The sequence below is a fragment of the Strongylocentrotus purpuratus genome, unplaced genomic scaffold (assembly GCF_000002235.5).
Source record: "Strongylocentrotus purpuratus isolate Spur 01 unplaced genomic scaffold, Spur_5.0 spur5_scaffold_7, whole genome shotgun sequence".
In the NCBI taxonomy this organism is placed as follows: domain Eukaryota; kingdom Metazoa; phylum Echinodermata; class Echinoidea; order Camarodonta; family Strongylocentrotidae; genus Strongylocentrotus; species Strongylocentrotus purpuratus.
Genome location: NW_022145613.1, coordinates 615,976 through 641,652, shown reverse-complemented (window position 1 = coordinate 641,652; position 25,677 = coordinate 615,976). Strand labels below are relative to the sequence as shown.

Genomic DNA, 25,677 nt, shown 5'->3' with positions numbered 1-25,677 from the left:
TACCTCTTTTTTGTCTCTACTTTGGCAAACGCAAGGAGATGAACCTTTCTATAAATTTCTAATAAATTTGTTTTCAAAGATATATTTCACAATGTGTACATGTATGTCTCTGGGGTCTGGTTTGTCTTGTTTCCAAGACATTTGATATTCATTTCATTCAAAGTTCCTTAAATAGCATTCTATATTTCTTTCCTTCCTTCCTAGTATGGTGGAGATATCTGGAGCCTTCATTCAGCCACACGATCCAGCGTCCTGCATGTAGCATGCTCTAGAGGCCTTCAAGAGATAGTCTGCCATCTCCTCTACTACTGCCATCCTAACGATTCCCATCACACCATTGATATCAATGCTATCAATAAGGTGGGGGTTTCTGCTCTGCAACTAGCTGCTTCTAAAGGTAAGTCCACTTTATATAAGGATCATCAGATTAAAACTTGTTTATATCGAGATACATTTCCTTGAAAAACTGTTTTGTTACAAACTTGTTGGAAGATTCTTCCCTTGCATATCAATCAGGCTACATCTCTTGAATATTTCAAATTCATGCTTGAAGAAATTCTTTAAATTGCAAAGGGAGCATTAATTTCTAAACATTATTATCTTCAAAATGTCAAATTTCGTTTTGAAATCACCTTACATCGTTAAAGGTTTTGTAATGGAATAATGTCTCTTGAAGAATTTTCTGGTTACTCTGTTATCATGAAGATGTCATTAGAACGTAGGTGTTCTTTCTCTCTCTCTCTCTCTCTCTCTCTGTCTCTCTTTCTCTCATTTAAGTCATGTCTTTTGATACCTGTTTCAGGTCACAGCGCTATCGTGAAGATGCTGTTAGAGCACGGAGCCAGTGCAGCCATCATAGATGATCAGGGACGACTGTATAAGTGTGTTGAATACGAGGGTGTGCAGGCACTGATTGAGAAACATCGTAAGAACAGAACAGAGAGGATCATGCTAGGCATCAAGGATAAGAAGAGATTCAAACAACTCAAGAAGATGTGGCAGGTATGTAGGTCTTTGCCATGTTGATATCAGGTGAGAGTCAGAAGGGCGTTTCTACACTCTGGTAAGGCCCTACTGGCTCTCAGCAGATGATACATCATTGTTTTACTATTTAGTTGTTTGTAGACTGTGGTCAAGTTGTGGATAGTGCAATATTAATGCTATTTGATAATTCGGCAATGTCCTTTTTTCTGCTGAATGACAATCTTGATATCAGTTTTGATCAACAGGAGGAGTTAGATCACAAGACTTGATACATTATCCATATAATGACAATAGGGTGTAGCTATAGAATTGACTTGTTGATATCTTGCTTGTTTACAGCCCAAGTTTGACCACAACCTACGCAATAAAGCTGGAGACACACCTCTAATGACTGCATGTCTGTATGGCCGACTAGAAGCGGTCAAGTTCTTCTTAGAAACTGCTGTTCAGAATATGGAGGAAGAAGAAGGAGACTTGGAAAGGTACAATTGTTCATAAGATTTGATAGAATTTGATGGAACTCTTATCAGTTCAATTAAATGAATTGTGCAAATATGAAACTGACTTCATGACAAAATGTTTAAGCCCTTAAGCGGTCATGAAATTGCTGTGAGAGGTTTTTTTTAAATTTATTTTGTTATTCCACTTTAATAGATTTCTGGCTACCATAACAAGGTTATTCTTGAAATCTTATTTCGTATTTCAGTATTATCATAAGTCTCAAGTAATTGAAGCTATAAAAAAAAAAAGTTCTAGCCACATGACTTTGGCACTTGTGTATACATGTAATATTTATATAATATTGGATGGCTTTGAGTCAGGCCTGATAAAAACCCGATTTAAATCGGTTTCCCGATTTTTTTATTTTTTCCCGATTTTTTCCCGATTTTTTTTTCTTCCCGATTTAAAAAAAAAAAAAAAAAAAAAATCAGATTTTTTTTTTTTTTTTTTTTTTTTTTTTTTTTTTTTACCAATTTTTTTTCTTTCCTTTTTTAACCTGATTTTCCCGATTTCCCCCTTATCTTCTCTATTCTTTCCTATTTTGCCCTATTTTTTCCCCAATTTTCTTACACGAAAGGGGGGAATGTTGTTAGATGCCATTTTTTTCCCCGCGAATCCTCTTCTTTTTTTTTTACTCACGGGGGCGTGGTTGAGGGGAAAACAAAAAACCTATTTTTTTTTTAGTGCTCACTATCACCCCTGTTGAGTGTGATACAAGTATATATTGCTCAAGCTATGACAATATTGAACGAGTCGGAGACGAGTCCAATATTGTCATGGCAAGAGCAATATATTCTTGTATCACACGAAAACAAAGCCATATAATATTATTAATATTATCTATATCAGGCTGACTAGCGAAATAACAAAATTTGATGTTACCTCAGCAAATGTGGCTTTGTTTTGATGTGATATCGATAGTTGAAGTTCCCAGATAACTGAGCAATACGCAAACAATATTGGTCAGTCATCCGGGTACTGCACTAAAGATATTGAATACACTGATTTATTGTACCACATGGAAGCCTTTTATAGATAATAATCAGAAGTATTGTATGATTTTTAGTCACGACAAGTATTCATATTCACTTCATAATCAACAATTCTCTATTAAAAGATTGTATTTTAGCTTCACAGGAATACTGATTTAAACTTGGTTGAAGTAAAGGGTGTTTTTAATTTGTTATCTGTCTGTTCAGGTCAACGAGATGGAGACGAGAATCTGATAATGATTCAGGGACCTTCTTGGAATCTTGTTCACCTGGTACATCAAGGAGAAACAGAGGTCAGTACAAGCTCTTACAAATAAAAATGTTCTTCATGTTATGAATAAATGGTAGTATGTTGTCTGCTAAGAACTTGAAAGGTGTTTAATTCGTATTGTTATTTTTCAGTGGTGGGGAGATGGAAAGGGGGGGGGGGGGGTGGTATGGACATTCTTTTCTTGTTGCGCTTTCATGCCTATCAAATAATAACAATTATTTTCAAGCCTCCACCAGCAAAGATCAATATGAAGGAATGACTTTTAGTATGCATCATCACTGCTAGATGAACTGATTTTAGACTTTTTATGCCTCCGTTACGAAGTATCCGGAGGCATTATGTTTTCGGGTTGTCCGTCTGTATGTCCCGTTCTCGTGATCGCGTTATCTGAAGAACCGATTGATGGATTCCTGCCAAACTTTGGTCATGTAGGTATCTTGCAAAGCCGATGAACTGATTAGATTTTGGGTTCACGAGGTCAAAGGTCAAAGGTCACAGGGCTCATTATGTATGCAAAAACAGCTTGTGATCGCGTTATCTGAAGAACCGATTGATGGATTTCTGCCAAACTTAGGTCATGTATGTTACTTGCAGAGCCGATAAACTGATTAGATTTTGGGGTCATGAGGTCAAGGTCAAAGGTCACAGGGCTCGTTATGTATGCAAAAATAGCTTGTGAACGCATTCTCATTAGAACTGACAGATGGATTACTATTTAACTCAGGACATCTTGCAGAGCCAATGAACTGAGTAGATTTTAGGGTCATGAGGTCAAAGATCAAAGGGTCATATATGTATATGAGAAATTGCTTGTAATCACAATATTCTGAGAACCTGCTAATGGATTACAATCAAACTTGAATTTGAAAAATTTCTTCTGTTTTGTTTTGTAAAATTGCTCTATGACGGAGGCTTCATTTTCGACTGCACGCAGTCGAAGTTCCATCTAGTTAATCATGAAGTAAGTTAATTCATGAGGTAGATTTGGTTTAAGATTCTTTTCAATTGTGCTTTTCTCGTTTCTTGTAGCATCACTGGACTACATGGAATGCTCTACAGACTTCAGTGACTATGAGGATATCTCAGCCTATCATCCTTCTCGTTATGATCTTTATCCTAGTATACCGACGCAGGTAAGTATCATCAGGAATTTATTGATGGCCTGTAAATTGTGGAAATTAGAGAGCATTAGACAGACATGACATTGTAATTATCTTTATGATGGGAAATTTTTACTCTCTAAAAATCATGCAAAGTATATTTTTAATCATAGTTGTTCATTAAATTGTTTCTTCCATCTGTTTTCCTTCCACTTCTTATCTTTTCCACCTTTATATTCCTGTCTCCTCTCCCTTTTGTCATCTTTTCCTCCTTTGTCTTCTTGTCATCATACTCCTTATTTAATCTGAGTATCATTCTTGCATAAAGTCATTGATAGTATATCAGATATAAATCAATATCTAAAATTGTAGCATGTTTACTAAATCTTTTCCTTATTCAGTATACAAAAAGATGCAGTCTTAAGTTTATGAAAATGAATGTATTCTCACATTGAATGTATTCCGTCTCTGGATTAGATGGTGTAGTGTTACAGGTCCTATCACTCTATAGGTCCTTCTTATACTGAGCAGTTGATACTGTCTACAGGAGCAGTGGGACAAACTACCCTTTTGAAGGTTATCTTGGGTTCATGAGCTGCTTGAGGGATGATACTACAGCCCAAAACATCACTCAGAAATTAAACAAATGTCGGAAAGATTAAAGTGTTGCCAATTTGAAGAGCAGTGTAGAAAATCAACTTCCTTCATGGACTCTCCTTGTGCTACAAGCTGATAATAATGAAAATATATGTCAAGACCATTATATAGACCCTCTCAATGTGATTGTTGTCCAATAAAGCTACTATTAAAATTACCTGATGAGCTAACCAAATTAAAACCTCTTAACATCCAGGACATCTCCAGCGAGTCTGACTCCAACCTGACTCCCGAGGGTCTAAAGAGGGCAGTACAGCATAGTAGACGGATGATTCAAGGAAGACCAGGTACCCGCAAGTGTTTATCAGACACTGAGACTCTGGATACACTTTCACAGCTGCCAGGTGAGCGTGCAATATCTTGTTCATTCTTTTCCTTACAGCAATATAACGGGCAAAGGCAAATAGACACATGATGCCTCTCATTATCAGCACATCATTTCCAAACCCAACTTCTTGGTTAGTTCCATATAGATGGTCCCATTAGATTGTAAGGTTCGGCGATCAAACAATACAACTGAAATCATATGATTTGTCATTTTATCCCCCCCCCCCCTAAAAAAAAATAAGCGTGTTAGAACAATGTTATCGATGACCAAAATTAAGAAATTTATGTTTTAAAACTCTTTGTTTAAATTGATTGTAGATAGATGAACTGTTGTTAGGACATTAGCAGAGGTCAAAGGTCATTAACTGACGAGGGGGATGTGAAAGGGAGGGGGGGGGGGACGGGAGAGTATAGGGGCAGCCAAATAGCAAAAAAGTTCATTGCCGTTGTTGATATCTTCTGAAGGTACTTATTTTGGGATGACATGATTATTGTGAGCAATATTGTTTTCTTTCTTCTTTCTTTTTCAATTATTTTCGATAGAATACATAGGACAAGGAGTAAGATGTTAGCTATATATGCATCATGAGAATGTGCACTTTCGATAAATGAATGTTTTTCATTTAACCATTTCTTTGTGAGTGGAATGTGACGGCACCTGTATTTTTTTATTTTTTTAATACAGTGCATTCATTTTCCCCTTTTCTGTACAAAAAAAATTAATATATTTTGAAGACTTGTAAGTTCATGTAATGTATGTAGTCTTAATTTTATTGATCAATGCTTCTTCTATCTATAGCTTATGAAAGACTGCACTCGATTACAGAAGAGAGAGGTATAATAAGTAGAATTGTGTTTGGTTATTCTACCAGTTGCATATCATCATGTATGTGCATGAATGATTATCAGTTTGGCATGCAAGGCAATGGTTTCTATATATTTTTGACATGTTTTGGTATATATTTTATTATTTCTATTTAATTTTTAGTGTTTTTTAGCATCTCTTTAATAGTGTGTTTATGTTATTATTTATATGATTTCAAATGATTTGGTTTTTGTCAAGGATCAAGGGTGTACATTGTTTTATACTTTAATCATTTGTTTGGTACATCATCTCTTAATTTGGAATGCTAAAAAAAATGAACAACTTGGAAGAGTAAGAATTGATGTCATTGCAACATATATATTATATATAATACATATTATTATTATTATTAACATGGTATCACATTTTTGGTTTTAAATACACACGCATGTTAACACTGACTATCAAAAGCCAATGTTATGTAATGATAGTGATACAAATGTTTTTATGAGTGCTTGTTTTTGTGATGAATTAACTTTGGCAAATTACATCATGTGTGTATTGCTAATTTTCATTTCATTTCATTTCATTTCTTTATTGAGTCCATATAGGATAATTGTTTATATGCACATGAACAATCTTGCTTCAACATATAAATGAACATAGGAACAACATATAATTGACATTCATAGGGCCCTGTTTTAGTATACATTTGATATAATATACATGGTCATGATGAATATACATTTAAATACTCTTTCTTCTTCTTCTTCTTCTTCTTCTTCTTCTTCTTCTTCTCTTTCTTCTTACATACCCTCCATTTTTTAAATTCTTATATGCTCTAATCTAAAGTAGGTATTTTGTGTTAAAAATTATTTCTTGATATGGTATAACAGTAGAGGTACAACAGTAAAGTAAGTATACTAAAACAATATATATATTCGTGTAACATGTCAATGAGGGTATCACTACCGGTCTATATCTTGAAGACAAGGGTATTTAATTCAATTCTGTTTGTCATTCAATATGTGACCCTAAAGCAATTTGTGAGATTCATGAAAGTATATCTTGCTATAACAGCTTGCTTCTACAGTACCTTATGTCTTGATGGTATGATTTCATTTCAATGGTTTTGAGAAAAAAACCCTTCATTAAATTAATTATAAATACCCTTGTCTTCAAGATATAGACCGGTAGTGATAAAATTGCGGTTCAAGGGTTTTGGGTGCAAAATATCCATTCAATATTGTTTAAATATTGCCTTCAGAGGTTTAGATGGCAATACTTCAACCTAAATTCACAAAAAAGCAGAAATAAATGCCCAAATGTTCAATGTTGAAGTGCAATCGCAATATTTATCGAGGCCGGATCGATATGATTTACCAAATATATCAATTAGTAGGCGGTTTCCCGGCAAAATTTGTATCATCACGTATTAATCAAAACATATTCTTTCACATGATTGGTAATAAGAGCTTCGATTTCATTTTTTGAGAGGGGGGCGTTTCCAATAAAAACTGGTCTATACCTTTAATGAGTTGTATTTAGCAGAACAAGTCATAAGTGAGAAGTAATAGTATTCTGTATATTCTTGTTGTTCTAGGTTCTAGGTATGCTCCCGGCCTTGCATCAATTAGGTCTTCATCATTTATGAGCCTTACTGATACAGGTAACAGTACCAAACATTCATATCTATGTCTACAGCTGCAGTTTAGCTAACATGTTCACCAAAAATTAGGGGTTATTAGGCTACTGATATTCCTGGATGTTAACTAAATTATTCAAATTGAACATAGATAAAGTTACTTCAGTTCTCTTTAAAGTGTTGAATACAGTTAACAATATTTCGCGGGGGATTTATAAAGAAGTTTATTTCCATTCTGTGTCACTTCCATGATTTCTGATCTGTTTTATTATCATGAAGATGGAATGCATCATCTTGTTGACTGGTAGAACTGTGAGTTTGTTTAGAAACTCCAAGCAATGTGCCATAATTAGAAAAAAGAGGATATTGAGTATTGTTGTTGTTGTTGTTGTTGGTAATAGTTTAATGGCATTTATTCAGTATTGAATATATACGCCATATCTTCAGTTTTATAAGAAAATCAGTTATACATAAGAAAACTGAGAAGAAAAATTTGTAATGATATAATTAATAAGTCAGTAACGCAATTTATTAGGAGTCTCTGGATGGTTTGCAACTTTGTGTTTCTGCGATATTGAGTATTTTTGATGTTCAAGTATATTATATAATAGTGGTGATTGAACAGTGGGCTGGTTTGTGTTCTCGTACCAGAAAGCAGTAAAGGATGTGTCCACATCTTAGAAGTTAAGAATATTTTCTGGCTTATATTAATTCATTCACAAAGCAGGAATGTAATCTTTAACCCCAAGATAACTACGTTTCTGTAGATATGAGATTTTATTTCTGTGCTCCAAACTTTTATTCCCTCTTTAGAGTGCCTTTCCAGACCCCGAGATAATGTATCAATAGCTTCCTTCAATGCCACTGGTAGCGTGTATGGAGGATCTAAGGCTATTCATTCCCGCACACCATCCATGAGTGAAATCTACGTCAATCTCGGACAACCAACTAGGCCAAATATCTACCAAGGTACATATATATATCAAAGCTAGGAATATTCAAATGGATGACAGAACATGTGATTTGCTTTATTGAGCATCTTCTTTGTGGATATGTAGTACGTTTGACATGGACCACACAAACACGAGGCATCAGGATTTGATCCAAAGGTGTTAGCTATTTCTAGTCCTGTTTGAAATAAGAAAGTACTTCTGGATTATTAATTATCATTCTGAAATACGTGTACACGCCAGTTGATTAATAAAACAAGCTATATGATCAAACAATTTACTCTTGATTGTTTATTTATAACAGGAGCACAAACACTTCGTCGCACAGAAAGTATTAAAAGATATATATTTCTATTTTCTTCCAGGTTCCACAGTAAACCATATATGTGCGTCTAACACCCTGGACGGTTGTACAGCTGTACATCGAGCAATCCAATGCTCTGATCAAAAGATTGGTCTGGCTATCCTTGCCCTTCTAGTGGACAAAGATACAACCATCATCAATGTCCAGAACTGTGATGGTATTACTGCTCTTCACCTAGCCTGCAAACTTGACCGTAGACAAATGGTCAAGAAACTTGTGGTAAGACCGTGATGAGATTCATCTCATTAATAAATGGATATACAATATGTAATCATATTTTTGGGGGCTTCATATTATGATGACATTATGATGTCTTAGTTGAGTGGTTTAAGCACTTTACTTTAAAAGCAAAGGTCATGGGTTCCATCCCGCCATGGTGCTAATGTCCTTTGGCAAGGCATTAATCTACATTTGCCACTCCATACCCAGGAGAGAAATGGGGACCTGGTAGGATGATGAAAGCCTTTGTGTTTGTAATTGCCATTTGCCATCACAATGACCATATGGTAGGAATACTCCCCAAGGAGTGGAGATGGTGCACATAGTGCATAAATGAATCCGGTGACAGCCTGACAGGGGTACTAATGTCTGTAAAACGCTTATATTAGAGACAGTATTTTGTAATAAGTGCTATATAAATCCAGATTATTATTATTATTACTATAAAACATTTGATGTTCTTATACAATATTTGAATTAAGATGATGTTTTTAATGAATAACAAAGAGAAAACAAAATACAATTTTTTTTTATAGATGTTTATTAATGTTGTGATACCAGGTTTTCTGAATAGTAATGCATTATAAAGGATATTTGTAAATCTTTCTGTGACATTCATGAATTGTAAACATTATCCAGTTTTGGAGCAAGAAAATGTCTGGAATTGGGAAATGAATCACTTTGGTGATTCATGTATTTTGGGGCATGGACTGTCACAAATCTGTGACAGAGTTTTTTTTGTTGCAGTATGATGGACATGCTATGTTGTGTGAGTTGGTCTAACATGATTGAAACTGTCTTTGTTATTGCAGAGTGTTGATTACATAGACCTCAACATTCGCACACTGGATGGCAAACTTCCTGAGGAGATGGCCAGGTCAGAAAGGTCAAAGGTTGCCAAGATGGTCAAAAATGCAAGAGCAAATATAGAAGGGGACAGGTGAGAACCAGCTGTTGATCTGGAAACTTGCGATTTCAAAAATACCCCCAGATTTATTATACTTTTGTTGATCCAGACCTATGGAAAATTTGCAATTACAGTTTGTGCATGTAAAGATAAAGATTATTTATACCTAACTCAGGATCTGTGCCATAAGGTTACAGATAGTGCATAATGCTAGTAGGAGTTGATAAGCATGTATTGTGTCCAGCAAAAGATATTCATTCCTACACGATATGATATCATTGTCATATTAGGACCTTCAAGTAAAAAATATTTCAATCTTTTCAGGAACTAAAGGCAGATATAGAAGTGACCTGAAAACTCCAATTATTTTATATTTTGTAGATGGTTGATGGTCCCCAATGAACCCACCACACCAGCGAGTTCGTACGGACAAGCATCGTCGATAGACTTTGATAAACTTGATGAAAGATTTGATCAGATGAAGAAAAGGAGACCATAATGAATCGACTTTGATAGACTTCAAGAGAGAGTTGATCTGATGAGGAATTGAGACCATCATCAATCGACTTTGAGAAACTTCAAGAGATATTTGATCAGCTGTGGTAAAACTAGAGTCATAAGAGAACAACTACAACTTGTTAAAGGTAAAGACCAGTATTGGAAACGCCCCAATTTCAAAAAATGAAATGGAAGCTCTTATTACCAATCATGTGAAAGAATAGGTTTTGACTAATACATGATGATAACAATTTTGCCGGGAAACCGCCTACTAATTGATATATTTGGTAAATTAGTTTATCTATTGGTGTATGAGAGATAAACGCACGTGTGCGTAAGTCCCATATACATCTTTCTGTGTACAGTGCTTGTAACTTTACAAAGACTGGGCCAAATTTCTTATCATTTTGATGATTCCAGAACCTTGCAGTACACAACTTTTCTTTCACAATGCAATCGCATGACCGTAACTAGTCTTTATCTTTAAGAGATGAAAATACCAATTTATGAATTTGTGTGCTTCCAATCCATTCCGATCTAATCAACAAACTATGTAGTATATCACCTTTCCTTGCAGTTAAAAAGCGCTTTAAAAGCAGCTCCACAAAGTATAAGTACAGTGTGTATCAAAAACTTATCACTCCACTGCTTTGATGTATTATAGAGTCATAAAGCATGCACACCATTAAACAATTATCTGAATGAGGGTACAAATGGAAGAAGAATTTTACTCTGTGACATCATTTTTAGGTGTCTTAAAATTCATTAAGAGTCTTTTGAGGAAAAGGAAGCAATTTGGGTAATTTGTCATTAAATCTCGCATTATTGTAGATAATATATATTTGACATACTTTTTATATATTGAATCATTGCCATTTCTTATACTTTTTGAGAGGCTTAAATAAACATTCAAGTGCAATAATTTGTTTCCATTTCTTAATACATTCAGGTGTATCATGTTTTTTAAAAGAGTCTTTATTCTTACAAAAGTGAACTTTTAATTTTTATAAAATTCAATTGTATTGAGCTTCTGCTAATCTTGACTTCTGTATTGGAAATGTGAGAAAATCTGACTAAGATACTTCCTGAATTGTTTATCTTACAGGACATTATTAATAAGGCCAGCAAAATGTAAAAAGGAAACAAGATATGATGTAAATCTAGACTTGCTGAAAGGACACCATGTATGAGACCACCGCATGTCATGTACGTGGGTGTTGATTACTTGCTTGATTTCCTCGTCTTTACTTTAATACTCAGCTATAGTATATTTCATGCTGCAATTACATTTTTTTGTCAGATAATATTTATCTGTAGTAGTCTTAAACATTCAGTTTAAGTTCTTCAAGTTTTTTACAATATTGGTATTGTATATATAGCACTTTGAAATATGAGTAATGCTAGCTCTATCTTTTAGAAGATACCAGACTATTTTATTTTGATGTTATGAAACTGACACATGCAGTTTTTAAAGCTCTTTCAAAGGAATCCCCCAACTATGTACTGTATGGAAATCCCTAAGCAACGTTGTTGAATTTACTGTTATATATGGACAAGATATTGGGATTTATTTTCCTCAAACTTGATTTGAGGTGTATTACTACCGGTACTCAATCAACAGTTTGTATTATAGTCATCAATTTTTGTTTTATTAATGTTTTATTTATTTATTTATTTATTATTTATTCGGCAATTCACAAAAAAATATAACAATGTAAATACAGGTAAACTAACATTAATAATAATAATAACATTAATTACAAATGCAAAATTTTCCTGGAGGTCCTCTGAGTGCATCAGTTGGCTGCCGTTTAAATAATAATCTCTGTTGGAAGAAGAGGTGATGAAATGAGTCCAATTTATGTTATCGAGTAATTATTGTGAGTTTTGCAAATGTGTTATATAACAAATAATCAAACAATGATAAATTTTCTTTGATATTTGAAAAGTCCAAGCTACATTTTAGTATGTTTGGTGATATACTTAGTCAATGGGCCTACTGTAGCTTGGACCAGACCAAATAGAAAGAAACAAATGATATATTTCATGTTAATTTATGTTTGCAACTCTGCTGTTCCTTTTAACATATGAGACACGAAGTGAGGAGATACCTGGTACTTGTACATTCATATTCAAACATTTTAACAGAGATGTACACAGAACTGTACCAAAAGAAAACTTGCATGAAAGTTGATACATTCTAGTTTTGATTTTTCATCTCTAAACTACGCAAACTATCTTTGATTGCTTCTGCACTGTGGACAAGTATTAATTAGTCATTGATTATGGGTATTGAAACAATAGCCAGTATAAAAAAAACAATCTTGCCAATACCATTTTAGAAGGAAAAGAACTGAAACTGATGCTGCACATGTGAATACTGAACTAACATTTTCATGTAGATATTTTCTGAAAGATTTTAGTTTTGTATTTAAACAAATACATGGGGGGGGGGGGGGCCATTACATGTATAAACATATCTAGAAATAGAATATGGTCAACCATTTATTAGCAAGTGATTTTGTTATACAATGTTTTTTATCAAGGTTGTGGATATGGGGAATATATTCTTAATGTAAATATGTGACCTAATACAACAAAAACAGACTTCAAAGTTAGGACCAAGACAAATTATGCATTTCCATCTATTTCAATACACTAAATTTTGTTACGAGTGTAAGATATTGAAATGTAACTAATGAGCTCTTCTTCTCTGCTGTGCTTCCTTACCTGTCATAGCTTTCGGGTGAAGGGATTTTTTTTTTCTCCTCTCAGTTACTATGTTAGATGCACTTTTATTTTGGTATAATATCTGATTGCCATAAACTTGAGCCTGAGATACATTGGGCTTAGTATTCAGCGAGTTAAATTGTGATTAGTTGAGTTTGCATGTAGAATGTCCCCTATATCCTCCCTTATACATTCTCTCTCTCTCTCTTTTCCTCACTCTCTGTCTTCCTCACTCTCTCTGTCTCTCTCTCTCCCCTTCTCTCTCTCTCTCAGAAGAATAGTTACAAAATCCATTCTCAAGCACAGTATCATTGAGGGAAAAAACTCACTTAACCTGGAAGCTAAGCTATTTTAGTCAATATACAATTTTCCTCTTGTTTTAAATTATGACATCAAGTATAAATGAGTGCTCAATTTTTATTTGATGTGGAGGAGGAACTAGTCGAGGTTGTCGAAAACGGCTAAACATTTACATCAATAATCAAAGTATGTACAGAGACCTGCTTTATTGAATAAATTGTATATTGAATATTGAACATTTGTGTCTAATTGATGTTTCTGCACGGTGTGAAATAATTTGTTGTGAAAGGGACAATTTAAAAGAAAATTGTTTGCTGCTGCACTCTATTATTTGAGAGGTGTGTTAAAGATGATATTAGAGACAGCAAAGAAGGCAGGGGGTGGGGGGGGGGGGGTACCTGACAAAGTCTACTCCCATCACTCATTAGTTCAATGAAGACTCCTACAGTTCTAGGGCAGACGACGGTGTACTCTCGTATAAATATATGCATAGACACTGATTACATGCTACTCTTTAAAATAAATACTTTTTGAAATAAATTCAAGGCACAAACAAAAATCTATTGATACTTTGGTCATACATATGTCATATGTCAGAGTAGACAAAAACAAAAGCATGACACACAATTGTGAGATATTAACACATGTTGTATTGCCTGTATAAATATCCCTCCCTGCTCCCCATCCCTATTAAAAAACAAATACCGGTAATGACTTCATCAGAGATGCCAACTGTTCCGTTTTTGCCGTATTTGTCCCGTTTTTTCACTATGAATACGGCAGTACGTTTTTTGTTTGTTTTGTTACGTTTTTTTAATTTTTTAATTTTTTTTTTTTTTTTTTTTTAATTTTTTTTTTTTTTAGTGACGTTTTTCTTAATTTCTGATCATGGGCCTTGTGTCGTAAGTGTATTATGCACCTACGTCTTCAAACGATGCACGCAGAATGGTGATACGGGCCCAAAACTGCGCACATTGCGAACAATCCACATGTAATGTATGCACGTCGCGCTCTGATCCGGGTATGTATACATGGTACTGCCGTTTTTTTTAAGCTGCTCGATTGGGCGATATGTTAAGGTGAGAGATTTTTTCAAAAATACTGTTTTTTGCTCTTAAGAATACTTTTTTTTGTCGAAGAAGGTTGGCATCTCTGCTTCATGTAATGTATCGTAAAATAACATTTATTCATTCAGTATAATTATATAATATTGACTGGCCTTGAGGGGTATATCAGAAATATTGACCAAGCTCAGATCATATTGCCCAGAGTCGAAAGACGAGGGCAATATGGTCTTAGCGCGGTCAATATTTCTGATATACCCTGAAAGTAAAGCCAGTCAATATTTTTATTGTTATCCAAATCAGACATCTAGAGCAAATACAGAAATCCACCATGACAATCTCAAGAACTGAACAAACTTTGTCAAACCAGCACTGTGCATCCAGTACTTGACAACATTTTCGATACACTGCGAACAGTGTGCATTTGGTGTGATTATTACGTCACAATAGAGTGCGCGCAAAGTGCGCAGGTTCTCGTACGCATAATAGATGCGCAATGAAAATGACAAAATACGGCGCGGTCAATACAAGATGCGAGACCGTGGAAAATACCAAGGTATATTTTCACTCGTCTCTACACGTAAAGTCAATACGCGCAGGGAGACCAAGGAAAATACAAAGAATATACCCCTACGTTCCCACTGCTAGTGAAAACTAGGGCAATACGGTTTTGTAAATGACCAGCTCAGATGTCTGATACGGGTAATAATACTCAATTCTTTGACAATAGTGTCTCATATATTAGAAACAAAATACACACAACATGAATTGATTATCAATGTACATTGAATTTAATTGAGTTGAACTTTATTTTCATTCATCATAAAAACATCATAACAAAAAAATACAAAACATAGCGTACAAGTTAAAGAGAAACATTTACAATACAACAACAAAAATATATATGAATGTGGAGACAGCTAGGAAAGCCAAAGGCTTTATTGGTGCTGCCACCAAAACAGTAATAACGTATAATACAGTATTATATATAATTTTTTTTTTGATCTGATTTTATTTCTGCATTTTTTCCATATAAAATATAACTGAATAACATAAGAATAAAATAAGAACATATAAATGTAATGTATAATACAACATAAATAAACAATAATTTCTTCATGTCAAAATGTTTTTTTTTACATAATATATGTACATATAATAACGAAACTTAATATTTCCATAACATATAATCATAAATTTAAAGTATTAACCAAACTATTCTGTTGGAAAAGTGCAGGAGACCGTAATCATAAGCAAAGCTTGACAAGTATGGCGGCCTCAAAAAAACAAAAACAAAAAAAATCTTAAGGTAAACCAAATTAAAAAGTGTTTAAACGATCTTTGTGTATGAGTTGATGAGGGTGTTGTGCAAATATATATATATATATATATATATATATATTGTGTGTGTGCATGTGCACGCGAGCGTGTGTGTTTGTAACGAATAGAGGAAGTGCACGTAGCTCTGTGTGGTATAGAGGAGTGGAAACACTCTGTTTGAGAGGGTGAAAAAAAACCTACTAGAGGGGGGGGGGGGGGGGGGGGGAACAAAAACAAACCCAAAACCCCCAAAAAAGACCGTGTCCATAATCAATCTTTATTTATTTTGATGGATTAAAAATGATTTATATCTCCTTTTAAAAACGTTAATTGATGGACTAGATTTTATATCTTGAGGTATATTATTCCACAATTGTGGCCCTTTAAAAAAAAAATGATTTCTTAGTTATAATTTAGTCTTATTTTATTTAAATGAAAATTAGATGAACTTCGAGTATTATATGAATGTAATGCAGAATTAAGAAAAATTTGCTGGAAAGACTAATTTGTATGAAATTATTAAAACATAAGTACATAAATATTGCAAAACTATAATTACAAAGATTAGTAAAGTGGAATATGAAAGTACTGTTCCTCAAATCATGATTTCCTCGCTGGAATCAATTCATATGGCGCTTCACCATCCTTTAATGACTTCATACCATCGCATTCAAACCCCACAGTCCTCAATGCATCCATGTAGCCATCTGGATCATAGTTGCCATACTTGAGATAGCCAGTGTCATGTGATGCTTTAACCCTCTCCAGATTGAGCAGAGTCATCATCTGACCACCAGGCTTCAGAACACGGAAGAGTTCCTTGGTTACCGCTGTCACGTCTGGCCAGAAGTAATAACAGTTGGTATGGAAGATGCGGTCCATGGAGTTATCACGGTAAGGCAGGTGGACTGCATTGCCTAGTGTTAGCTCAACTATGTCATCTGCAATCTCCTGCTCTAGATGGTCCATTGCTGCCGTCATCATGGCTGGAGAGAAATCAATACCATGTACCATTCCCTCACCTAATGATTGAACAGAAAATGAGAAAGAAACAGAAAGGGGGAGGGAGGGAGGGATAGAGTGGAAGAGAGAGGGAGAGATTAATTCCTTGAATGACACAAATAGAAGAGAATAGGAGTATGTGGGTGAAATGAGGAGATTGGGAGGGGAGAGAGGAGGGGATATGAATAGAGGGAAAGGGGGAAATAGAGACGGTAGGGAGAAAAAGATGGCAAAGGAGAAGCAGAGAGAAAGAGAGAGAGAGGGGGAGGGGGTATTAATGCCATGAATTTAACCTTCACCTGATATGATTAAGAAAACAAAAAAGATTCTTTTGGATTAGAAGGGCCCATAGGAAAAAAGCTGGAGCCTGGAGGAATATATGTAGGAGGAATACATACAAACAAAATATCTAAAGATGTTTGAAGGTTTGCATGGTGGTATGAACAATCGCGGAAGAGGTTTACGGTACACCATGTGTAAAGTCCTAGAAGGACTAAGGAAAGTGGATAGAAATAGAAGTGAAATGGAAAGGCGAGAAAGTGGAGGTTGGAAGGAAGAGTATCTTTCGGAAGTGAATATAGTCCTGAAAAGGACTATAAAACAAGATTCCCTGCGACTGCGGCAAAGTCTACATTGGAGAAACCGGCCGCGATTTAGACACCCGACTGAAAGAACACAAGACCCACCACTGACGCAGCGACTGGGACAAGTCAGCCATCGTCAAGCACGCACAACAAGAGCTCCACCGCATTCACTGGGATAAAAGTCACCTCATCACCACCATTCGACATTGGAACACCCGAAGGGTCCGAGAAGCCATCGAGATCCACCAACACAACACCGTACCCCAAGACCCAGGCCTTCACATCAACAGCATCTGGCACCCAATCCTTCATCACCATTCTACTTCCGACCAATCTTCAACCAACTCTGTAATGTTATGAGCTGAAGTTATGCAGCACTCCTAATTTGAACATGCCACCATGTCAAAAATAGTGGGTTTGTTATGTAGACTTCTTGGTTAGTACTTTACTGAATGTAGCTGGGTCAAGAAAGTAATAAAGCTCCACATATCTTTGCTTGAGGTTCAGGAGTTTATTGGTGTAACTAAAACATCATGCTTATGCTGTGCATGCTAGTGGTCAAGTGCAACTTACCACTCTCACATGTCCAGTACATAAGGCAGTGTATGAGGGTTGAATGTGTGCATGGCTAATTACTCATTAAATACATCACACACTCTGTGTGCCAAGAGTACTGTATTGAAGAGTGCTTTCTGCATGGTTGCTTCTGAATGAATGTGCATGGCTGTTTAACAATGAGCACATACAGGTGTAAGTTATATTCAAATTAGGAGTGCTGCATAACTTCAGCTCATAACATTACAAACTCCACAACCAGCACGCCAACCACCAACACTTCACTAATCCATCCATCCGTCAGCCCGGACACCACCTGCAACCACCCAACCACACTTACTCAACCAAGCACTACACGTTCTCAACTAGCCACTTCACCCACACAAGCACCGCCCACGCCCACACCTCGCTACAACCTACGCCGACACCACCAAGCTACTCACCTGATCCCACCGAGACCTGCCCGCCGAAACCGCCGACCAACACACACAGAGCGACACCACTAATAGCCGTCCTCACCGCCGTTCGATACACCCACTCAACAGCCGACACACCGCCCGCTACTCCGCCGACACCAACCACACGACGTCTGCATAGCCGCCGCCCACTCGTTTCCCGCCAATTCACGCAACCGAGCGCCACCACCGACAGCTGCCTGCCAACCCGCCGAGCCCGCCGGCCCAGTGCTTTCCCCCAAGTCCGCACTCACGCCATAAGGACCGCCGCATGCCTAGCGAACACTCACTCCTGAAGACGGACAGTCAACCTGTCCGAAACGTCGAGTCTACTCTCCTGCTCCTGCTCTGCAACTCTACTCGCCGACTCAAGCCAGCTTCTCTCATCTACTCAACTCTCCAACTCAATCCAGTCTTCTACTCAAACCTCTCATCCTGTCTACAACTTTCTGGTTTACAGTCCTTTTCAGGACTATACTCACTTCCGAAAGATACTCTTCCTTAATTCCAACCTCCACTTTCTTGCCTTTCCATTTCACTTCTATTTCTATCCACTTTCCTTAGTCCTTCTAGGACTTTACACATGGTGTACCGTAAACCTCTTCCGCGAAAATATCTAAACAACTTTAAATACTCCAGCTCGGTCTTGAATATAGCAATCTAATAGGAACACAAATGATAAATGCAAGAAAGCTCAAATGCAATTAAGTATTTCTGAGGTCAAGCCCAAAATTGCATTCAACTTTTGCATTCGCATACATATTTCATCAAGTTCTTTAAGCATTATGCATCATCATTCTAAAAGGTATTTTTAATTATAGTATGGATATTTGACTTACAATGTAGCCTAAAGTCATTTGTATTATTTTTGTTACCTTTTTTGACACACTGTGCTGCTCTCTTGAGTCCTAACCCTGGGCCAAAGCCGACTTCTAAGACATGATGGTGTGGCTCAATCTCTGCATGCTCCACAGCCTTCTCCTCAAGGGAACGGTTTACTTTCTTTAATAAACGCTTTGGAAGGAAGAAAAAAAAGAGGGGAAATTGTAAATATTAAGCCTCGTAGTTGTGCATATTCTATAGCAGGATTTCTCAAACCAGGGACCTCTTTCAGAAAGCCTTTTTTCAATGACAAATGACAAATATCAATGACAAATCTGTTGACAACCAATCAGAAGCAAGGATTCCAGAAGCTTATAACAAAAACTGTCATTTGTCACTGATGACAAGTTTTGTGAAATGCCCCAAGATGTGATTTCTATGAAAGCTGTAAGGTCCGAAATGTGGGATGCCATTCGCCTGAAAATTCTTATGGTCGACCGTATACTTTAACCTAAGTAGAACAATGTACAACATGATTGCTGGAAAGCCGGGCACGACTCAAACATTGCTCAATTTGTTCCAGACTTAATAGACAATCTAATCCTAAATTTTTACAGTAAAAATGTCAAGCCAACTCGTTGGAAATATAATCTGCGGGTGTAAATCTAAGTTTCAACTTTCATGTTCTTCCTTTTTTCTCTCCCTCTCCTTGTTCCTCCACCCTAGCTCTATCTTCTTCTCTTTTACCCTATTTTCTCTTTTTTCCCCATTTCCATTTGTTAGGCGGCTTTAAAGGAGGGCCGCAGGCGATTCGCCCCCCCCCCCCCCCCCCCCCCCCCCCCGATCAGCCAGTGATTTATACATTGATGCAGCCAATTATACACATAATCTGTGCTGGGATTTGGTTGCTATCCTATCTTGTACGTTGCCGAGCCATTACTCAGAGTGGCAATTTTTATTTTAATAGTATTATACATATTTATATATTTGTTTCCCTTAATTCTCTCTCTTTTTCCTTTTTCTTTCTTCTTCTCTTTTAGTTTTACCTTTTTTCTTTCTATCTTTAGAGAACTTTGAGATACCCTGTTCTATAGAATGGTACAACAAACAAATTTCATCTTAATATTACACAGCCATAACTTGTACAGTAAAGTAGGCGGACGCGGACGGACTCCTAGTCATACTCATAAAGTCTGGTACATATCGATATACAAATACATGAAATGCAGCTTCAGCTTGCATTTACTTGATAAATTAGGCTACTCTGCCATACTTATAGCATTATACCCTTACACAATAACAGAAAATGATGAAAATTACCAATATAAATGATCCAACCAAACCAGTCTCGGGTCTTTTCAGGTTTCTAGCGATAGAGTCGACAAAGAGAGGCATGATTACTTCGTAATGCAATGTAGTAGCAGGGACTTGGGATACACTAACAAGTCCCTGGTAGTAGTAGCAATCTCGCTGTATGTACATACTACATACACGCACAGTATACGGACAAAGTAAACAGCACAGTACAGCCAGGCCTCAAGCCCCGCCCACCTGTGTCCGACTTTTATCGTGAGGTTTATGATGTAGAATCTTCTTGGTGTGTATGACGGGCGGAACGTGCCATCGGATCACACAACCATACATCCATATGGTAATGGTAATGGTAATGGTTTTATTAAAAATTTATTTGCAGCCAGATGGTTGAATTGCAGAACTTTGTACATTGTAAAAACATAAATATTTATACAAACATAAAACGTATTAAGACATATCACGCAGTGAATGAATTAAAAAATCAGTGTAGGCCTACACATATATCCAGAGAATCCAAAACTCTGCTGCCAGGCTTGTAACACGCACACGTTCTTGTGAACACATCACCCCAGTACTTCGCGAATTGCATTGGTTGCCGGTGACGTACCGCATTATGTACAAAATCTTAGTTTTAACTTATAAATGCATTCATGAATTGGCACCAATTTATCTGCAAGAATTAATCGAGGAATACAAACCCTCACGCAATTTACGGTCATCTTCACAATTAAACCTCGTATCTACTTCTGTGTCAACTCTCTCTTATGGTAATCGCTCCTTTCGCAAAGCTTCTGCTGAACTTTGGAACAAATTACCTTTAAATGTAAAAAACTGTCAAACCATTAACCTATTCAAAACTAGTCTCAAGACACATTTATTCAAAATTGCGTTCGATGATTAATTATCTCTGTTCACTTTGATGTGTATTCCATATGTATTGTTATTTGTAGGTTTATTTGCATTTTTAGTTTTGTATAAGTTGTAATTGTATATCAGTCTATTTTGTGTGTATAGCGCTTAGAGACTTCGGTGGTAAGCGCTTTATAAGTAACGTTTTTATTATTATTATTATATATATACAAATTAATACAATTCATAAAATTTGCTTAACATTCTATTCCACAACCATCATAGGGCTGGAGGGAAATATAGAAGAGAGGTAGGGAGGATAATAGTGCAGACAGCACGAAAGACCCAGGAAAAGTGTGAGATAGAGACAGGCAGAGAGGGAGAGAAAGAGAGAAAGGGAGAGAGGAAGATCGAGAGAAAGAGAGACATGCAAAGCGAGATATCCCAAGACGAAAATCCAATTGAAACCAATTGAACACCAATTGAAATTTCAATTGGTTTCAATTGGTTTCAATTGGTCTCAATATGTTTTAACAGGTTTCAATGGGACCTCAGATGTTTTCAATTGGTCCAGATTGGCCCCATTGGACAAATTGGCCCCATTGGCCCCATTGGCCTAGGCCCCATTAGACTTTAATGGGTCCCCAATTGGTTTCAATTGGTCCGGATTGGCCCCATTGGACAAATTGGCCCCATTGGCCCCATTGGCCTAGGCCCCATTAGATTTTAATGGGTCCCCAATTGGTTTCAATTGGTCCGGATTGGCCCCATTGGACAAATTGGACCCATTGGCCCCATTGGCCTAGGCCCCATTAGACTAATTGGTCCCCAATTGGTTTCAATTGGACCAATTGGCCTTAATTTGGACTTCAATTGGTCCCATTGAAACCAATTGACCAATTGAAACCAACAAATCTAGGCATCTCATGAATATTCATTATCACTTTACACGTGTCACAGAAAAATAAATTTATCATGATTTGTTAAGCAAATTATGACAATGCACATCAATTTTGTGATTTCTTTATTCCTTCAGCAATTATTAACCAATAGATTATTTTGTCTGATCATGTTACAATTACATTCACGTTTTAGCAATAGATATATTGATTTATATATTGATTATATGATTACTAACCAAGAAACAATATACATATTTAGTATATATATTTGTATGAGCCATTGTCACTGTAAATGAAACTCTTGAATTCTCTTCAAATGATGAGGTTGTGATGAAGTTAATGCAAATGAGATTGGAATACACCTAATTGGTGGACAGTTGCCAATATCGATTATGAAGTATCAATAATTTATCACTGGTTCTTCTAACTGGATCGATTTACCAATTGGATCCCCATTGAATTTCCCCATTGAATCCCAATTCAATACCAATTGGCAATTTGGAGTAAATGGAAAGTGAAACAATGGGTATCCATTGAAACCAATTGGCAATTGGTCCCCATTGGTCCCCATTGGAGTAAATGGAAAGTGAAACAATGGGTACCCATTGAAACCAATTGGCAATTGGTCCCCATTGGAACCAATTGGCTATTGGTCCCCAATTTGGAGTAAATGGAAAGTGAAACAATGGGTACCTATTGAAACCAATTGGCAATTGGTCCCCATTGGAACCAATTGGCAATTGGTCCCCATTGGTTTCAATGGGTACCCATTGTTTCACTTTCCATTTACTCCAAATTGGATTTAATGGGGATATTCAATGGGGATTCAATAGGATTTTCGTCTTGGGATATATATATATAAAAGATAATGCTGAGGATGAGAGTGTATATCAGACATATCGAAAATAAGGTAAAAAGTACAATTTCGACAGAGAGAATACTGGTTGTAAAAATTAATAAATTACATTTTACATTTTCATTGGTGAGTTATGGATAAAATATATTGTAAATTGATCGGTAGGTATGCAATCAGATTAGAGACATGAAATACGGTAATTTTGAGATTTTTCTAGTAATAAATATGTGGCAAGTATGTTTCAATCATTACATAAGTTAACAATGGTAATCTTGATTTACCGTATTATATTATCATTTTCATTAATCAATTATCAAGGTTGTACAATCGTCTTAGTTAAAAGGTTATATACTATTTCACATAAAATAAAATAATTCTACAGCACCTCTACCTCATCACTATGGGGATAAGTTTACATGTTATACGAAATAATGTGGACAAAGTGTATGATCACTACTGTGAATTTAACAAGTCAATAAGGTAGGGAACTGGACTGTTACGAAATCGTTTGGTTTTACATTTTAACTGTTCTCTGGTATTTGATTTGCGTAGGCTTCTAATGTTCATACAAGGAGGTATGAGGTAAGATACCTTCTCGTTTGATACCAGTTTCTCTGCAAAACTCAAACACAGTTCCTTCCTTCTGTCAGCCAAAGAAGACAGATTCATTAGATTCAGTGCTGTCTCATATGACTGGTAATTAGGTCCCAAGATTATTTTCATAGTTCTTTTCTGCACCCTTTCTAGTCGATCTACTTGTTAATACATTATTGTATTGCAGTGTTGGTCAAGCGTAAAAGTATAGTGCAATGGGGTAGTACAATATGGCTACTAGTAGTAAGTTAGTAGCATCTTGAAAAAATATTCCACTCTCAGTTCTGTTTCAGTTATCACAAAATATACAGCCAAGTTTGTCCTACAGCCTCCATGCATTTGCTTGAATGCTTAGATAACATCTATATGGATGGCAATAAGATGGTTCTTCAAAAAATGACAAGATAGGCGGGAGCGATATAGTGGTATTCAGCCTGCTAGGCGATTCACGATCGGATGGATGTACGGTTTTAAGTTTTAACCAATCAGAACGCAGGAAACTGTACAACTGTACAACTATACAACTATACAACTATACGACTGTGCAACCATACAGCTATAGAACGCATAGCAAAATGGGCCCATCTGGGTTTTAATTGTATGGGCTGACTAAAGCCCACGAGGCCCATACAAAAACCAGATGTATACCAGATGGGCCTTCCCACCCAGAACCCACGCATATTGGCCCCATGTGGGCCCCATGTGGGTTTTTGGTGGTGAAAACTCGCACGTCGAACATCGGCTGGGCCCAGTTAAAAACCAGGTGTATACCAGATGGGCCTTCCCACCAAGAACCCACAAGTATGGGTCCCATATGGGCCCCATGTGGGTTTTTAGTGGTGAAAATCGCACGTCGAACATCGGCTGGGCCCAGCTGAAAACCAGATGTATACCATGCAGATGGGCATTCCCACCAAAAACCCACAGGTATACGGAGCCCACGTGGCCCATATAAAAACCAGATGTATACCAGATGGGCCTTCCCACCCAGAACCCATAAGTACCAACACATATAGGCCCCATATGGGCCCCATGTGGGTTTTTGGTGGTGAAAATCGCACGTCGAACATTGTCTTCGCCCAGCTGAAAACCAGATGTATACCAGATGGGCCTTCCCACCCAGAACCACAAGTATATTATGTCCACGTAGCCCACGTGGCCCATAAAAAAACCTTATTGGCATTCCCACCCAAAACCCACATGTATATCAACACAGGTGGGCCCCATGTGTGTCTTTTGGTGGTGAAAGTTGCACATCGAGCATCGGCCGGGCCCAGCTAAAAACCAGTTGTATACCAGATGGGCCTTCCCACCCAAAACCCACAAATATATCCCAGAATTTGCATAATGAATATGGGGTGCGTGCACATCTATGTTTTTTACAATTTATTTGAATTTACAGGATATTTATATGTTTTTTAGGGATCCTCATGATTTGTATACTGTTCTCACTTTTAATCAAAGTACATGTCTCGCATTACTTGAGATACCATCACATTTCCAAAAGTATCCCTTCAGCCATAAATGATCGAAGACCCCAAGCCCCCACTGCCAGTCGGCCACCCACTTTCAAATGTCCATCGTCCATGCAGCTAGGCAGAAAAAGAGAAAGAGAAAGAGGAAGAGAAAGAGGAAGAGAAAGAGGAAGAGAAAGAGAAAGAGAAAAAGAATGAGAAAGAGAAAGAGGAAGAGAAAGAGGAAGAGAAAGAGAAAGAGAAAGAGAAAAAGATTGAGAAAGAGAAAGAGGAAGAGAAAGAGGAAGAGAAAGAGAAAGAAAAAGAAAAAGAAAAAGAGAAAGAAAAAGAGCAAGAGAAAGAGAAAGAGAAAGAGAAAGAGAAAGAGAAAGAGAAAGAGAAAGAGAAAGAGAAAGAGAAAGATAATGAATGGGACTGGGTTAATTGGAACATAAACACAGAAACATTTATGGATCCATCCACCAGTGGCAGATTCAGGGGGGGGGGGCACGGGAGCCCCCCCCCCCCTGGCAAAAAAAAGAAGGGGAAAAAGGGAAAAGATGGTGAATGTTTTTCATACTGGAAGTCTACAATGAATGAAGATGCAGAGCTTCAGGGGGCTCTGCCCCTTGGATTTCACCTAGGGCCCAAATTCA

At 36.7% G+C, this 25,677-nt stretch overlaps 2 protein-coding genes across 6 annotated transcripts in view; one reads left to right on the top strand and one right to left on the bottom strand.

Moving 5' to 3' along the window:
* Positions 1 to 10,453, top strand: part of LOC754234 (ankyrin-1) — a 31,249-nt gene extending 20,796 nt beyond the window's left edge. The window contains exons 13-24 of one of the 4 annotated variants that reach the window (XM_030974124.1): positions 205 to 397; positions 803 to 1,002; positions 1,324 to 1,466; positions 2,685 to 2,770; positions 3,778 to 3,881; positions 4,702 to 4,849; positions 5,632 to 5,667; positions 7,241 to 7,306; positions 8,096 to 8,251; positions 8,598 to 8,815; positions 9,628 to 9,755; positions 10,104 to 10,453. In XM_030974124.1, coding sequence (XP_030829984.1) covers positions 205 to 397; positions 803 to 1,002; positions 1,324 to 1,466; positions 2,685 to 2,770; positions 3,778 to 3,881; positions 4,702 to 4,849; positions 5,632 to 5,667; positions 7,241 to 7,306; positions 8,096 to 8,251; positions 8,598 to 8,815; positions 9,628 to 9,755; positions 10,104 to 10,221 — 1,596 coding nt within the window. In that variant the 3' untranslated portion in view covers positions 10,222 to 10,453. The other 3 variants (XM_030974125.1, XM_030974126.1, XM_030974127.1) reach the window with 3 other exon arrangements.
* Positions 10,454 to 15,698: 5,245 nt separating this feature from the next.
* On the bottom strand, positions 15,699 to 20,470 carry LOC100888280 (demethylmenaquinone methyltransferase). Of its 2 annotated transcripts, XR_004062095.1 has the most exons (4): positions 20,373 to 20,470; positions 19,106 to 19,244; positions 16,169 to 16,656; positions 15,699 to 15,807 (listed from the first exon to the last, which is right to left on the bottom strand). XR_004062095.1 is itself a non-coding variant. In XM_030974745.1 (3 exons), exons 1-3 carry the CDS (start codon positions 20,445 to 20,447, stop codon positions 16,235 to 16,237), a joined length of 636 nt encoding a protein of 211 aa, XP_030830605.1. In that variant the 5' UTR covers positions 20,448 to 20,470; the 3' UTR covers positions 15,950 to 16,234. The 2 variants fall into 2 exon arrangements, 1 of the variants encoding a protein (XP_030830605.1); XM_030974745.1 differs by lacking the exon at positions 15,699 to 15,807 and having other exon boundaries at positions 15,950 to 16,656.
* Positions 20,471 to 25,677: the final 5,207 nt, after the last annotated feature.